Source organism: Hemiscyllium ocellatum, chromosome 9, assembly GCF_020745735.1.
Source record: "Hemiscyllium ocellatum isolate sHemOce1 chromosome 9, sHemOce1.pat.X.cur, whole genome shotgun sequence".
In the NCBI taxonomy this organism is placed as follows: domain Eukaryota; kingdom Metazoa; phylum Chordata; class Chondrichthyes; order Orectolobiformes; family Hemiscylliidae; genus Hemiscyllium; species Hemiscyllium ocellatum.
Genome location: NC_083409.1, coordinates 111,725,440 through 111,738,714, shown reverse-complemented (window position 1 = coordinate 111,738,714; position 13,275 = coordinate 111,725,440). Strand labels below are relative to the sequence as shown.

At 42.7% G+C, this 13,275-nt stretch overlaps 1 protein-coding gene across 1 annotated transcript in view; it reads left to right on the top strand.

The window, feature by feature from the left end:
* Window positions 1–357: 357 nt before the first annotated feature.
* Window positions 358–13,275, top strand: part of LOC132818868 (mucolipin-3-like) — a 35,434-nt gene continuing 22,516 nt past the window's right edge. Inside the window, exons 1-5 of the mRNA XM_060830022.1 lie at window positions 358–483; window positions 4,019–4,192; window positions 9,324–9,477; window positions 12,733–12,817; window positions 12,920–13,016. Of these exons, the coding sequence (XP_060686005.1) occupies window positions 394–483; window positions 4,019–4,192; window positions 9,324–9,477; window positions 12,733–12,817; window positions 12,920–13,016 (600 nt within the window). The 5' untranslated portion in view covers window positions 358–393. The remainder of the gene's footprint in view (window positions 484–4,018; window positions 4,193–9,323; window positions 9,478–12,732; window positions 12,818–12,919; window positions 13,017–13,275) is intronic.

The window sequence follows — 13,275 nt, the reverse complement described above, 5'->3', positions numbered from 1 at the left end:
AGAGAGATGGTCAACGTCTTGGGTGGTTGATCCATTGGAGCTCAGACAAGTTAGAGAACTGATGAGTTTCTTTTTCTGCCTTTGCTTTGAATGTGCGAGAGAGAGGGGGGAGTGGTCTGTAACGTGGGAGATGATGGCAATACTTCAATTTGGGGGGATAGAAGGGGACGATGGAAAAATGCTAATGAGATGGGAAGCAAAAAGTGAGTTTGGTTGAGTCATCACTTTTTTTTTCTCTTCTTTTGCCAAGCACCTGGTATGGAGAGTCCAGAACTGATTGTCAACAATGGTTGTGAAGCATCTGACGATATTCAAGGTCGGGTGAGGAATAGTGAGCAAATGTGTGACCCTGCTGATCCTGACCAACTCCGAAGAAAGCTGAAGTTCTTCTTCATGAATCCATGCGAAAAATTTCAAGCTCGTGGTCGTAAGCCATGGAAACTGGGAGTGCAGCTCCTGAAAATAGCAATGGTTACTCTCCAGGTAAGGTCTGTTTTTGTTTTCTTTTGTAAAATGTTGATTTGTGCTTGCAAATGAATAAGTCGCCAAACTGAATGGACAACTTTCAGGATCCAGATCACTGAAAGATGTGAAAGTCTCAGTGTGGGGACAAAAGCTTTGAACTTCAATTTTTAAAAAAATTGACACAAACAGATTTGAGCTAGCAAGTAACCTTCATGCCCCGAAACCTGTCCACCATCTACAGGGACACAGGCCAGGACTGTGTGTGGAATACTCCTCACTTGCCTGGATGGGGGCAGCCCCAACAACACTTACAGAAGCTCCACATTTGATGGCACCACATCCACAAGCATCCACTCCCTCCACCAGAGATGCTCAGCAGCAGTGTATACCATCTACAAGATATGCTGCCAATTCTTCTTTGACAGCACCCTCCCAACTCATGACTTGTACCATAGAAGCACCAGGGCAGCAGATATATGGGTAACTTCAGGACTTGCAAGTCCTCCTTTGAGTCATGTACCACCCTGACTTGGAAGTGTATTTCCATTCCTTCAGTTGTTGGGTTAAAATTCTGAACATCTTGGGTGCTACCATTGATCAGAAACTGAACTGGATCAGCCATATAAATACAGTAGCTTCAAGAACAGGCCAAAGGCTTGGAATTCTGTGGTGACTAACTCTCATTCCATCCCCAAGGCCTGAACACCAACTACATATCTCTATTCAGGCATGTGTTGGATTATTGTTCACAAGGAGAGAGTGAGGACTGCAGATGCTGGAGATCATTCAAAGGGTGTGGTGCTGGAAAAGCACAGCTAAGTAGGCAACATTCAAGGAGCCGGAGAATCAACGTTTTGAGCATAAGATCTTCAATCCTGATGAAGGGCTTACTCTCAATGTCGACTCTCCTGACCGGCTGTGCTTTTCCAGCACCACACTCTTTGACTGAGTGCAGTCCACTTGCTGTAGGTTGACCCATGATGTCCTCGGAGGGATCTTCAGGAGTTTGATCTAGTAACAGTGAAGGATACATTTCCAAGTCAGGATGGTGAGTCGCTTGGAGGGAGGCTTGCAGGGGATCGTGTTCCCATGTATCTGCTGCCCTTTGGCATCAAGCCTGACTTGTTGGATCTTGTCATGACATTGAAGGTGTGGACTGTGCCTTTGCCTTTGAGAGAGTGAATGCTGTTTTGCACTGAGAGCTTACAAGTACATGTCATATGACTGACCAGCAGTCCCAGGGAGTACTGGAAAATAGAAAATATGTTAACATTTGGCTGTGAAATAGATACCTGAGTTAGTTGCTGTTCTGACAAGAATTTGAGTTTAGCCAATCAGTCAGTTTAAATTGTGCCCCAGCATACTAAAACCCAATCGAGTTTGAGTTTATTGTTTTGCCAACATTGAACCAATGAGATGATCTGATGTCGGGCGGATAAAGGAGGCAGCTGAAAATGTGTTGCTGGAAAAGCTCAGCAGGTCAGGCAGCATCCAAGGAACAGGAAATTCGACGTTTCGGGCATAAGCCCTTCATCAGGGATAAAGGAGGCAGGCAGTTTGAAAGTCGGAGACCACCTGCCATCGAGAGTGAGTGTGAATGACATTCAAAATACTCTGTCAAAAGTACCTTTCTCATATGAAACATCTTTACAGCAAAAGACTGAAAATGACCGTGGGAAATCTACAGTCAGAGGGGGAGACACATCGATGACAACAGCCACTGTGTGGTTTTGAAATTAAGTTGATGTAATTTTAATAGTGGTTTTATGGGAGCAGTATACTGTTATAGAGTGTTATAGGCAGATAACAAGCAGTTAAGGGAAAGGGGGCTTAGAGTTGTAAATAACTGTTGTTTAATGTTCACTTTTAGTGTTAAAGAATAAATTGATATTATTTTCTTTTAAATAGTGGAATTTGGGTAGTTCTCTGTCACTCATTCTTTAATAGGTTTCAAGGCGAGGTGAGTTTTTCTGGGTGTTTGGTTTAATTAGCAGAGGGTGTCGTAAAAGGGCAGACGCCATCATCTTCTCGAGGGGCAACACGAGATTGGGCAATAAATACTTAGCTAGTCAGCAAAGCTCACAACCCTAGACTTGATTTCTAAAAGAACAATTCTATCCAGGTAATGAAAGATATAGCTGGAGTCTAATCTTCACAAATATTCAGGCAAGAGCACTGCAAATAATCACTTCCAAACCCAACAGACACCTTATACTAATGCTTGTGGATCCTAATTAATTCCTGCTAGCAGTAAAATGATTTGCTCAGTTAAGGAAATAACAGATGACCAGAGTTGACTTTCCCCACTGAGCCTCCTCAATGTGCTTGCCCAACTTTGTTTGAAGTTGTTCCAGTTTTTTCAGCATTGCTCTGAACTTTGTTCTGTACATTATTGCCCATCGTTGTCTAGTGTTGACACGTTGAGAAAATTCTTACATTTTTAAAAAGTCAGGTTTTCTTGATTTATGGAAAATTAAGTGACTCTCAGGGTTGAATTAAATGGAGGGGAATGTGGTCTTGGAGGAGAATTGAAAATCTGCAAGGCAGGGTGAGCATACAACAGTGTGAGCAAATCAAGACTTCATCCTCAGCGGGAGTTTTTTATGGATTAGATTCCCCACAGTGTGGAAACAGGCCATTTCGGCCCAACAAGTCCACACCGACACTCCAAAGAGTAACTTACCCAGACCCATTTCCCTCTGACTAATGCACCTAGCACTATGGGCAATTTAGCATGGCCAATCCACCCTAACCTGCACATCTTTGCAACTGTGGGAGAAAACTGGAGCACCTGGAGGAAACCCAAACAGACATGGGGAGAATGTACAAACAACACAGTCACCCGAGGCAGGAATCGAACCCAGGTCCCTGGAACTGAGGCATTAGTGCTAACCACTGAGCAACCATGCTACTCCCATCCTGTCCTTGTGATTCTAAGCTATCAAACTCCTGTGGTGGTGGCCTTTTTCTCATTTCACAGCATGTGGGTGTCACTGTCGAAGCCAGCATTCATTCTGTCCCTAACTGCCCAGAGGCCAGTTGAAAGTCACTGATATTGATGGGTCTGAAGTCAAACTGCAGAGTTCCTGCTCCTCCTCTTAAAGGACATCAGATGGATTTTCACAACCATTAGCCATCAAACTCCAGACTTTTATTTCATTCCAATTTCACCATCTGCCACGGTGGGATTTGAGTCTATGTCCCCAGAACATTCGCCTGGGATCCTAGATTACTAGCTCAGTGATCTTACCTGTATACCACTGGATCACCCCATCCTCTCTTAGTGAAGGACTCCAGTGATTGTGACGGAAACAACAGGTCACCTCAAGGGCAGTGAATGTGAGCAGAGAATTGTCGAAGGAACTGCCTGTTGTTGTTTCACCAGAAATCCTGGCCTTGCTATTGGACAGTCGTATAATAATGTAGATTAAAAATGGTCCAGAGCTATGGACATTGATATGGGATCAGGAATTTCTTTTTAGGGGAAAAACAATTATCTTTGAGCTTATTGATAGTAATGCAATTGCTACCTTTTTGTTTTTTTTGTTTATAGTTGGTTCTGTTTGGACTGAGCAATCAAATGGTTGTGCTCTTCAAGGAGGAGAACGCCATCGCTTTTAAATATCTCTTTATTAAAAACTACGCAGATGCAACTGATAATGACAATGACTTTGCAATCTACACACAGAGTGAAGTCCATGAGTATCTCTCATTTATATTCAGTCAGGTAAGCGAGTCATTGCAATAGATCAAATGGTCCTTCACTCCATTTCATAGGGTACATGGCAAGAGGTTTTAATATGAATGAATGCAATTCTATACTACACGACTCTGTTTGCATTTCAAGACAATGGATTACTTTCGGTAGATGTTATTTCTAAAAGACCTTTCTGGAAAAGGCAAGTCGTCACATATGCCTTTTCAAACCTATCGAGACTGACCCAATGGGTTGATTAACAGAAGCAAGGGTTCAAGAAGGAGGTAGATACTGTCAGAAACAGCACTGTAGCTTTCTATTGAGCGTGTGTTTTAGTAGGTTAAGTGGTATTTCCCCAACTCTCTCTCTCAATGCGTTCAATTCCAGTCTCCCTGCTATTGGAAGGATGTTCTGAAACGATTTCAGGTTTCATAAAAGATTTACAAGGATGTTGCCAGGGTTGGAGGATTTGAGCTAAAGGGAGAGGCTGAACAGACAGTAGATTTTTTCCCTGGAGCGACAGAGGCTGATGGGTGACCTTTATAGAGGTTTATCAAATCATGAGGAGCAAGGGTAGGATGAATAGTCAAGATCTTTCTTTCCCAGGGTAGCAGAGTTCAGAACTAAAGGGTATAGTTTTAGGGTGAGAGGGGAAATATATTAAAGGAACTTCAGGGCAACTTTTTCACATGGAGGGGGATGTGTGTATGGAATGAGCTGCTGGAGGTGATGAAGGCTGGTACAATTACAGCATTTAAAAGGCATCTGAATGGGTACGTGAATGGAAAGGGTTTAGAGGGATATGGGTCAAATGCTGGCAAATGGGACGAGATTAGGTTAGGATATCTGGACAGCAGGGATGAGAGGGGTCTGTCTCTATGCTGTTACATTCGTTGGGAGAAAGGATCTCATGACACTTGGTGAAGATATGCAAAGTAGTTCTCTTGGGCCTTGGCCAAGAAGTACCCCTCTGCAAACATCGCCAGTGCCAGTGCTTCAGCATTGAGCTCCTTGCTGTTTGAGAACTTGCTGTGTGGAATTTACAAGCCATTTTTCCCTTTGATGATAACCACGACAAAGCTCCATTGTGTTTGCAGACCTTGGCACATCCTGAACTCATGCAAGGAATGACAAAAAAGCAGTTCTTTATCTGTCTTGCTGCTCTCTGATTTGTGTGGGCAGTCACCTTTCATAGTGACAAATCTGTCTTTATTTACAGGTCTGTTTCTCTTTTTTTTAAAAAAAAAACTTTTATATTTTAAAAGTTTCTGCTTAGAAGTTTTAAAATTTCCTTTCCTTAAAGATCTCCCTAATTCAATACATGCTAACTTGAGGATGCATTTTCCAGGTGTATAACAGAGTGGAACATTGGACTTTGCTAACATGACCTTGTAATAATAGCTGCTACTAGAGCAACTCGCTGTTTGAGTGACCTACAACACACGTTTTTGTCCTTCTCAAGTGTTGCAAATTATTATTGAGCTGCTGAGTAATTTTTGATTAGATTAGATTCCCTACAGTATGGAAACAGGCCCTTTGGCCCAACAAATCCACACTGACCCTCCAAAGAGTAACCCACCCAGGCCCATTTCCCTGTAACTAATGCACCTAACACTACGGGCAATTTCCCATGGCCAATTCACCTGACCTGCACATCTTCGGACTGTGGGAGGAAACCGGAGCACCTGGAGGAAACCCACACAGACACAGGGAGAGCGTGCAAACTCCACACAGACAGTCGCATGAGGCTGGAATTGAACCTGGGACCCTGGTGTTGTGAGGCAGCAGTGCTAACCACTGAGCTACTGTGCTTAAGTTATAATATTGCATAATAGCGGCGTAGTTTTCTGAATTGTGATTTTCAGAGAATGACCTGTATTTCTGGGTAATATTTTCCCCTCCTACAGGAGACCAATCAAAAGAATTTTTGAAGTTGTTGATCACCTTGGATTTTTGAGATGGTTTCAAAAAGGGAGTGAGTTTGACTGAAAAGCCAATCCCTAATATCCTGGCATTGAGCGGCCTGATCAATCCCTGTGGGTAGGAACACCCTCAGTGCTGCTAGGGAGGGAGGTCCAGGAATTTACCCAGAATATGTAATTCCAGTCTAATACAGAAAATGAAATAAAGAGGAAATGAAACATTTAGATTCAGAAATTTAAAAAAAAGGAAAAAGTTGTTTTTAGATAAAAATCCACCAGTTAAACTCTATGGAATTACATTCCACAGTAGTAGTAATTTTCAGTGAGGCAGAGTTTTTGTCACTTTAGGCTAAAATAGATAATCCCTAACATTCTGAAGCAAGTTGATTGTAAGGATTCCATGATTCTAATATGTGGAAAAAGGCCATTTGGCCCATTGAGTCTGCACTGACCCTCCTAAGAGCATTCCACCCAATCCCTGTAACCCTTCATTTCCCATGGCAAATCCACTTAGCCTGCATATTATAGGGCAACTCTAGTTTCTTTGGACTGTTGGAGGAAACCCATGCAGACACGGGGAGAATGTGCAAACTCCATATACAGTCACCCGAGGCTGGAATTGAACCAGGGTCCCTGATGCTGTGAGGCAGCAGTTCTAACGACTGAGCCACTTTGCTGCTCTTCAGCATTTTTGAAATGCTCTGAATGGTGCAGTGCAATGTTTCACGCCTGACCGCCTGTCTGCTTGCTCAGAAGGTGCTGTCCAATCTTGTATAGAGAGTGGAGAGTGGTGTTGACCCGAGTGCAAGTTTGACAACCTTGATTTTCTTCTCTCTTTTTCTATAACGAAGAGGCTGAGTACAGGGGTAGTGAAGTCTTGCTTCATTTGTATCGGGGCTTGGTTAGACTACACCGAGAGGGCTGTTGCAGGTTTGGTCTCCTTATCTCAGGGAAGATATTATTGCTGTAGTGAGAGTGCAATGATGGTTCATCAGAACTGGCTTCCAGATGACAGAACTGTCCTATGGAGAGACATCAGACAAACTGGGCCTGTATCCTCCAGAATCTCAGACAGTGAGAGATGATCTCACTGAAGCTTCCAAAAAAAAGGATAGAGAGGTGGGTGCTAGGAAAGTGTTTCCCCTGGTTGAGAGTATAGAGCCACTGGATGCCATTTAAGGGGATATCTCTAGGCCAGGGATGAGGAGGAATTGTTTAACTCCAAGGGTTGTAAGTCTTTGGAATTCTACCCCAGAGGATAGTGGAGTACCTCTGAGCATGCTGAAGGTAGAGATTGATGGGTTTCTGATTACCAATAGTGTACAGAGGTAATATGGATGGAATGGGTAAACCACATTGTAGAGTTTGATCAACCATGATTGCATTGTTGGGCTGAATGGCCTACAGCTGTTCCTATGTTCTTCGATGATACCACATTGTCTGCACATCAACAATCAGTCTTTAGTTTGGTTGATTCTTTGGACCTGGGGTCTGTCTTTGTTCTTTGGGCTTTAGAGCGACTTATTTCATAGAACAGTACACCACAGGAAGAGGCCCTTTGGCCCATGATGTTGTGCCGAACATGACACCAAGTTAAATTAATCCATTCTGCCTGTCAATATCCCTTCATTCCTTGCATGTACTAATGTAAAAGCTCCTTAAATTTCATTGTCTTTGTGTGTAGTTTTCCTGCTTCTCTGCCAGAGAATTGGCAAGAGCAACTTTTAAAGAGAAGTTGGGGGGGGAGGGGGAGGGGGGAGAGGTAGAGAGCAGTCAACATCGGACTGTCCTTCTCTGTTTGTGTTTCCCTCACAGGATCAGAGTTAAACTGCAGTCAGACCAATCAGACAGCAGTTACTATGCTGAGCCCTTCTGAACCTAGGATAAATGGTGCCAATTTGCTGAGAGTCAAGTTCCTCAAAAAGTAACATTTTAGTAAATGCATCATTTAGTTTCACTTGTTTCTCTAAGTTGGAAATGACTCTTTGCACATTCTCCCTTTTTGACAGCAGTGTTTTTGTCATTTTTCAAACCACAGTTCAAAAATACAATGATTTGGTGTCTGCCACACCTGACTGGTTTGGTAATACCATCAGCTGAGATTGACTTTGTTACAATCTTCCTTTCCATTTTGTTTATCATGTGGGTATCACTGGCAAAGGCAGCACTTGATGCTCATCCTTCATTTTCAATGGCTCACTGGGGCAGTTTCAGGGGGTAATTCAGAGTTAACCACATGGCTGTTGGTCTGGGTCACGTGTAGGCCACAACCAGCTGGGATGGCTGACTTCTTTCCTGGAAGGACATTAGGTTTACAAGGTGAGGTTTTCATGACCATCAACTTTTGTTGGATTGGACCAGCTTTTAATTCTAGATTTTTAAAAATTGAATTCCAATTTCATATCTGCTGTGGTGGGATTCAAACCTATGTCTCCAGAATATTAGCCTGGGATTCTGGATTACGATCTAGCAATCAAACCATTACTCCATCCTCTATTAGTCACTCCGTCTAACTACATTTGAGGGAGAGAGTCCTGGCTGCTTTAGCCTTTCCATTAGAGTAACTACCCACCACAGGCAGTTTGTGGTCATTATATATACACAAAAATAATGCAATGTTTTTGTCCCATCTCTAATCTCTGCTGACCCGAACTCTGACACTATGCCAAGTGTAGCATCAGTACAATTATCCAAAAGGCTTTCTGAACATTAAAGAGAAACTTAAACCTTGGTCAAAGGAAATGGAGGTTTGTTATAGTTTGGGAAAAACGCAGTGACATCACATTCCTCGAGACAATTTGAATTCGATTTCTCATCACAACTCATCCAGGGCGGCACGGTGGCTCAGTGGTTAGCACTGCTGCCTCACAGCACCAGAGACCCAGGTTCAATTCTCCCAGTGTCTGTGTGGGTTTCTTCCAGGTGCTCAGACTTCCTGTTTCAGTCAAGACGTGCAGGTTGGGGTGGATTGGCCATTCTAAGTTTCCCATAGTATCTAGTGATGTACAAATTAGGTAGATTAGCATTAGGAAATGCAGGGATAGGGTATGGTGGGGGTCTGGGTTGGAATGCTCTTTTTGGAGGGTCAGTGTGGACTGGATGGGCCAAATGGCTTCCACATTATTGGGATTCTATTGACATGTAGTGAGAATTTGCATCTCTAGCATTTAGCCTCAGTATTTCCTCTGGCTGTAAACATTAGATTCTGTCTCAAACAAATGGTATCTTTTCTTTTCTAGTATGTGCAACTACATAAGATCTCAGTTGGCAATCATGCCTATGAGAGGAGAGGGACCGATTTAACACCACTGACCGTCTGTCAGTATTTTTATAAGTGGGGTAGTGTCAGTTCTGGCAATGAGTCCTTCAACATTGACCCAAAGATTGAGACAGGTAGGTGTGTTAGAGTTTCATTCAGATGTTGCCAATGTGTTTAATATGTCTGGTTGGGAATACTTTCAAGCCCTTGTCCCCAGAATGAGAGTTCTTGGTTATAAGTTCAGTGACATTACTCCTGTCTCCCCTGTCTTTACAATGTGGGATGTCAAGAAGAGTTTTTTTAAAAAAACACAATTATTATAATACGTGCATTCCCATGGAGACTGGTCCAAAAGGGTAATTTTTAAACAAAAATGTGGAAATTCCTTTAGGATATAACAAAGAACAGTGGATGCTGGTGATTCTGAAACAAACAGCAATTATTTGAGAAACTCAGCAGGTCTGGCAGTGGAGAGAAAACAGAGTTAACACTTTGAGTCTCGTGACCTTCTGTCGAGGAACTTGAGACATTAACTCTTTTCTCTCTCTACAGACAGAGTTTGTCCAGCAATATCTACTTTGTTTTTATCAGAAGTTCCTTTAAGCCTGTTTCCAGGCCTGCATATGGGAGAACTTTTCCCAAATGTGGGGCCTGATGTTGACTGAAATTAGGCTTTGAGCCTCGTTGACTCAGTGTAAGGAAGACTGCCTCCACAGGCAACTTGTCCATATTGAAACCATAAATGTCATGTTAGAAGTAACTCAAAGGTTAATTTCAAGATGAGGAATGGGGACTTGAGAGTTGCAAAATCATACCCAGTCCACGGGACCTGCTTCTGAACTTGTTCTTTTAGTCAATGTCATGCCATAATTGTTATCTATCTAAAGCATCCATGATGCAGAGCAGCCGGTGTTGGGCTGGGGTGGACAAAGTTAAAATCATACCACACCAGGCTATAGTCCAACAGGTTAAAATCACACCATACCAGGCTATTGTCCAACAGGTTTATTTAGAAACATTCTGGTAACTGTGGAGCAGGATCATAAAACACAGAATTTATAGCAAGAGATTAGTGTCGTGCAACTGAAATGATATATTGAACAAACCTAGACTGTTAAGTCTTCCATCTTTCAAAATGGTCTTTTACTATAAATTCTGTCTTATAGTCCTGCTCCACAGCTACCTGATGAAGGAGCAGCACTCTGAAAGCTAGTGCTTCCAAATAAACCTGTTGGACTATTACCTGGTGTTGTGATTTTTAACTTTAAGGTAAGGCGGCGATTTGGGGAATAGACTCCACCCAGCGAAATGACCCTTGCAATCCTGCTCTTAGCAACACCAAAATCGGAATTGATATTCTTCACCTGTACTTTGACCCCAAACTAGAGCCATGTCGATAGCCTGCCTTTACTCTGTGGTCTACTCCTTTTCTGAAATGGAACTCCACATGAGTGAGTTAAATTGAAAGACTGTTCTCGTTAAAAGCAGGATAAGAATATCTCCATCTTCCTGCCTACTCCACATTCAGTAAGATTGTGCTTCAGAACCCATCCATCTCCGGCACTAATTTTATAGAACGACTGTGTTCCCCGTTCTCTACAGTCCAGAATTCTGAAAAGTTTGTTTTTAGATGAAGGAATCCCTCCTTATCTCAGTCCTTGGCGATGTACCCTTATTCTGGGGCCGTAAAAATCACAGAATCCCAACAGTGTGGAAAGAGGCCATTCAGCACATTTTCGTCTGCAACAAGCCTCTGAAGAGCATCCCACCCTGACCCAGCCCCGTACCCTATCCCCATGATTATCAAACCCAATCCCCTTCGCCTGCACATCCCTGGATGCAATGGGCAATCCACCTAACCTGCATATCATGGGACTGTGGGAGGAAACCCACACAGACACGGAGAATGTGCAGACTCCACACAGACAGTCACCTGAGGTTGGAATCGGACCCAGGTCCCTGGAGCTGTGAGGCAGCAGTGCTAACCACTGAGCCACCGTGTCACCCTCAGCAATAGGGCTAGAAGCTGCAGATGGGGGAAATGGCTTCTTGGCATGTTTAAGTGGAAGAATTGTTAATTAGAGCTGTTAAACTTTTATTTCTTTACTTGGTCAAATCTAGGTTCAGTTCCCAGTATATAGTTTATCCCCCTCAGCAATAAGGAACAAATGTAGGCCATTTGGCCCCCTCAAGCCTGCTTCCTCATTCGATAAGATCATGGCTGATCTGTTTATGTCTGGAGTTCCATATATTCATCTTTCCCTGATGACATTTGATTCCTTTCTCTAACAAGAATCTATTGGTGCCCACCTTCAAAAAATATTTTGTGGTACACTGTCCTGAGGCAGAGAGTTCCAAAGTCATGCAGCCTGCTGAGAGAAAACATTTCTCCTCATCTGTGCTAAAAGATGGCCCATAAAGTTTAAACAGTGCCCCCTAGTCTTGGACTGACCCACAAGAGGAACTGGCTTTCCCACATCCCCCTGGTCAAGGTTGTTAAGGATCTGATACACTTCAATCTGGTTCCCCCTCACTCTTCTAAAGCCCAGTGGAAACATATTTGGTCTGTCCAACCTTTCCTCATCAGACAACTCACTCACTCCTGGTGACTCTATAGTAAAGTAAAACAAAAAAAAATTCTAGAAATCTGAAACAAAAGCAGAGGGTGCTGGAGAAACGCAGCAGCATCTGTGGCAAGAGAAAGACTTGCATTTCAAGTCCAGAAGAATCATATTGACTCAACATTAATTCTCTTTCTCTGTCCATAGACCTGTCAGACCTGCTGAGTTTCTCCAGCAATTTGTCTTTATATCAATTTATTAACCTTCTCTGAATCACTCCATTGCATTTATACCCTTAAGTTATGGAGAATGAAACTGTACACTACATTTGAGATGTGCATGACGTGACATTCTCATGGCTGTTATAATTGAAGTTCAATCTGCCTACAGGCTTTTTATCCACTTCTCAAAAAGCAGAGAATGTTCCCTTCCATCGGCTACCCTCTCCTGTCCTGGTCCATTACTGAAAAATTGAAACAACTGCAGATGCTGTAAATCAGAAACAAAAACAGCAATTGCTGAAAAAGCTCAACAGGTCTGCCTGCATCTGTGGAGAGAAATTCGAGTTAATATTTTATGTCCAGTAACTCGAATTTCTCTCCACAGATGCTGCCAGACCTGCTGAGCTTTTCCAGCAATTTATTTTTATTTCTGGCCAACTATCTCTTTGTCAGCATAAACTAAAAAAGACGTAACTTGTAGGGGAGTAAAATATCTTTGCTTCGGGTTGTGAGATGTAATGAAGTCAATCCTTCATCAGTCGGTTTTCAAATGTTCATTTAATGTCAAAGCCTGACTGACTATGAAGTAACCCCCTCTATCCCACAGAATGCTTTGACATGGTGCCAGTGTTACCCATGTCCAGTGGACACACAACAGACACTAAGCTGAACATGACGTTGCATTTTCACAGGTGAACGACTTTACTTCTCTGACTTTTCGAATGAACTTGTGTCTCTGTAATTTTTTAAACTCTGGAGGAACTTATCTTTTGAAATTGTCCTTTGTGTGATAGGCTGGTGATGGTTCAGGTTCAGTTCACACTGAAGGCGATTAATCTACAAACAATCCGTCATCACGAGTTGCCAGACTGTTATGATTTTTCAGTTACAGTAAGTGGCTTGTCCTTTTACTCTGTTATAAACTAAAACAAAGAACGACAACTGCTGGAAATCTGAAACAGAAGCAGAAACTGCTGGAGAAACTCAGCAGGTCTGGTGGCATCTGTGGAGAGACAAACCATTAATGTTTCGAGTCCAGTGACTCCTGTTCATCTCCTCATTTATCTGTATTCTTGAGTGAAGTGGAAATTGTCCTTTAAAAGCCGGGAGTCATGTTGAGTTTAAACAATACAAAACTGAACTGAGTTTC